At 39.0% G+C, this 1,513-nt stretch overlaps 1 protein-coding gene across 1 annotated transcript in view; it reads left to right on the top strand.

Moving 5' to 3' along the window:
* LOC106533033 (UPF0687 protein C20orf27 homolog) overlaps positions 1–1,513 on the top strand; it is a gene marked incomplete in the record, with an annotated part of 9,235 nt that overhangs the window by 4,300 nt on the left and 3,422 nt on the right. Inside the window, 1 exon segment of the mRNA XM_014029235.1 lies at positions 910–1,046. Within this exon segment, the coding sequence (XP_013884689.1) occupies positions 910–1,046 (137 nt within the window).

Raw genomic sequence — 1,513 nt, forward strand, 5'->3', positions numbered from 1 at the left:
TCATTAGCACCTCTAGTGATATATTTACTGAGAAAAATGGTGACGTGTTCAATACTTATTTTACCTGCCGTATAAATTAGGCTATTGTTTTTATTTTACTGTCACAGCTCTAACCCTCCTTTTTATTATGGCTTGGGTCTGGCAAGAAAGACACTTAATAGGGATCTCTTTTAACCATAAAAATGTTTTAATTAACATCCTATCATGGATCAATCAGCAGCAGCTTCTAACTAACTTGATTTGTTTCCAGTCTGGATGGGATGGATATCTGTCTCCAGATAGAGTCTCTATGAGTCTCAATAACACCAGAAAAAGAGTCACTTTTCTGAAAAGTAGTCTCTAGAGGGGTCTGAAACTCAGTAAATGTAGTGACAAAGTCACTAAATTGGCACTGCTGTGTTTCACAACCTGTCACCTCTAATGTCAGCGAGCCATGTTTTGGGTCTATTACGTCACGCATTGAAACAATCAAATTATTGTATATTTTGGGTTTTTTGGAATTATTGATCATACAGAGGGCAACATYATCATACAAATACTATAATTATCATACGTCTGGCAACACTGAAAGAGAATTGTAGGGACACAACTTCCCTTGACCTTCCCTCTGCTCAGTGCTGTCAGAAAAGAGCAGAGGGACTTCTAAAGGACCCACTACATCCAGCTCCCTCGCACCTCAGTTACAAAAACTGCACAAACAATCTGAGACACAACAGAGCAGACAGTGTCATCACTCACAGAACAAGATTATTTAATAGTTTTCTGTTTTGGTGCTATTAGAAATGTTTGACTATGACTCTGACAGAGCTCTGCACAAGAAGTACTTTTGTTTGTGCACAAATAGGAAATAAAGAGCTTTGAATCTTTGAAATTTTTGAAATATTTACCACATTTCCTCCTTGTCATTAGGCTCCACCTCCAAAGCAGGTGTGGTGCGTTTCCCTGATGATAGTGAACCTCCTGGCTCTCCAACCCAGAGAGATGACCCTCCAAACGCCTCCACACTGACCGCTGTCCTGGAGAAGGATAACAGCTACTTGGTCAAGGTAGGTGTATGTGTTTATGTATGTTTCTGCTACCTGGCGGGGACTATTTCTGACAATTTTCCCGGTACACACAACCTGATGAGGACCCACTGTTCCTTAAGTGGACAAAAGYCCAGTTCCCATTGGGGAACTACCATTAGGGGGTTAAATTTAATGTAATATACTGATAAACATTAAACTTTCATATATTTTAGATTCATTGCACACCAACTGAAGTAGTTCAAGACTTTTATTGTTTTAATATTGATCATTTTGGCAAAAAAGTAAAGAAAAACCAAAAATCCCGATCTCAAAAAATTAGCCTATTTCATCCGACCAATAAAAGAAAAGTGTTTTTAATACAAAAAAGTCCACCGTCAAATAATTATGTTCAGTTCTGCACTCAATACTTGGTGGGGAATCCTTTTGCAGAAATGACTGCTTCAATGTGGCGTGGCATGGAGGCAATCAGCCTGTGGCACTGCTGA

Source organism: Austrofundulus limnaeus, unplaced genomic scaffold (assembly GCF_001266775.1).
Source record: "Austrofundulus limnaeus strain Quisiro unplaced genomic scaffold, Austrofundulus_limnaeus-1.0 Scaffold872, whole genome shotgun sequence".
In the NCBI taxonomy this organism is placed as follows: domain Eukaryota; kingdom Metazoa; phylum Chordata; class Actinopteri; order Cyprinodontiformes; family Rivulidae; genus Austrofundulus; species Austrofundulus limnaeus.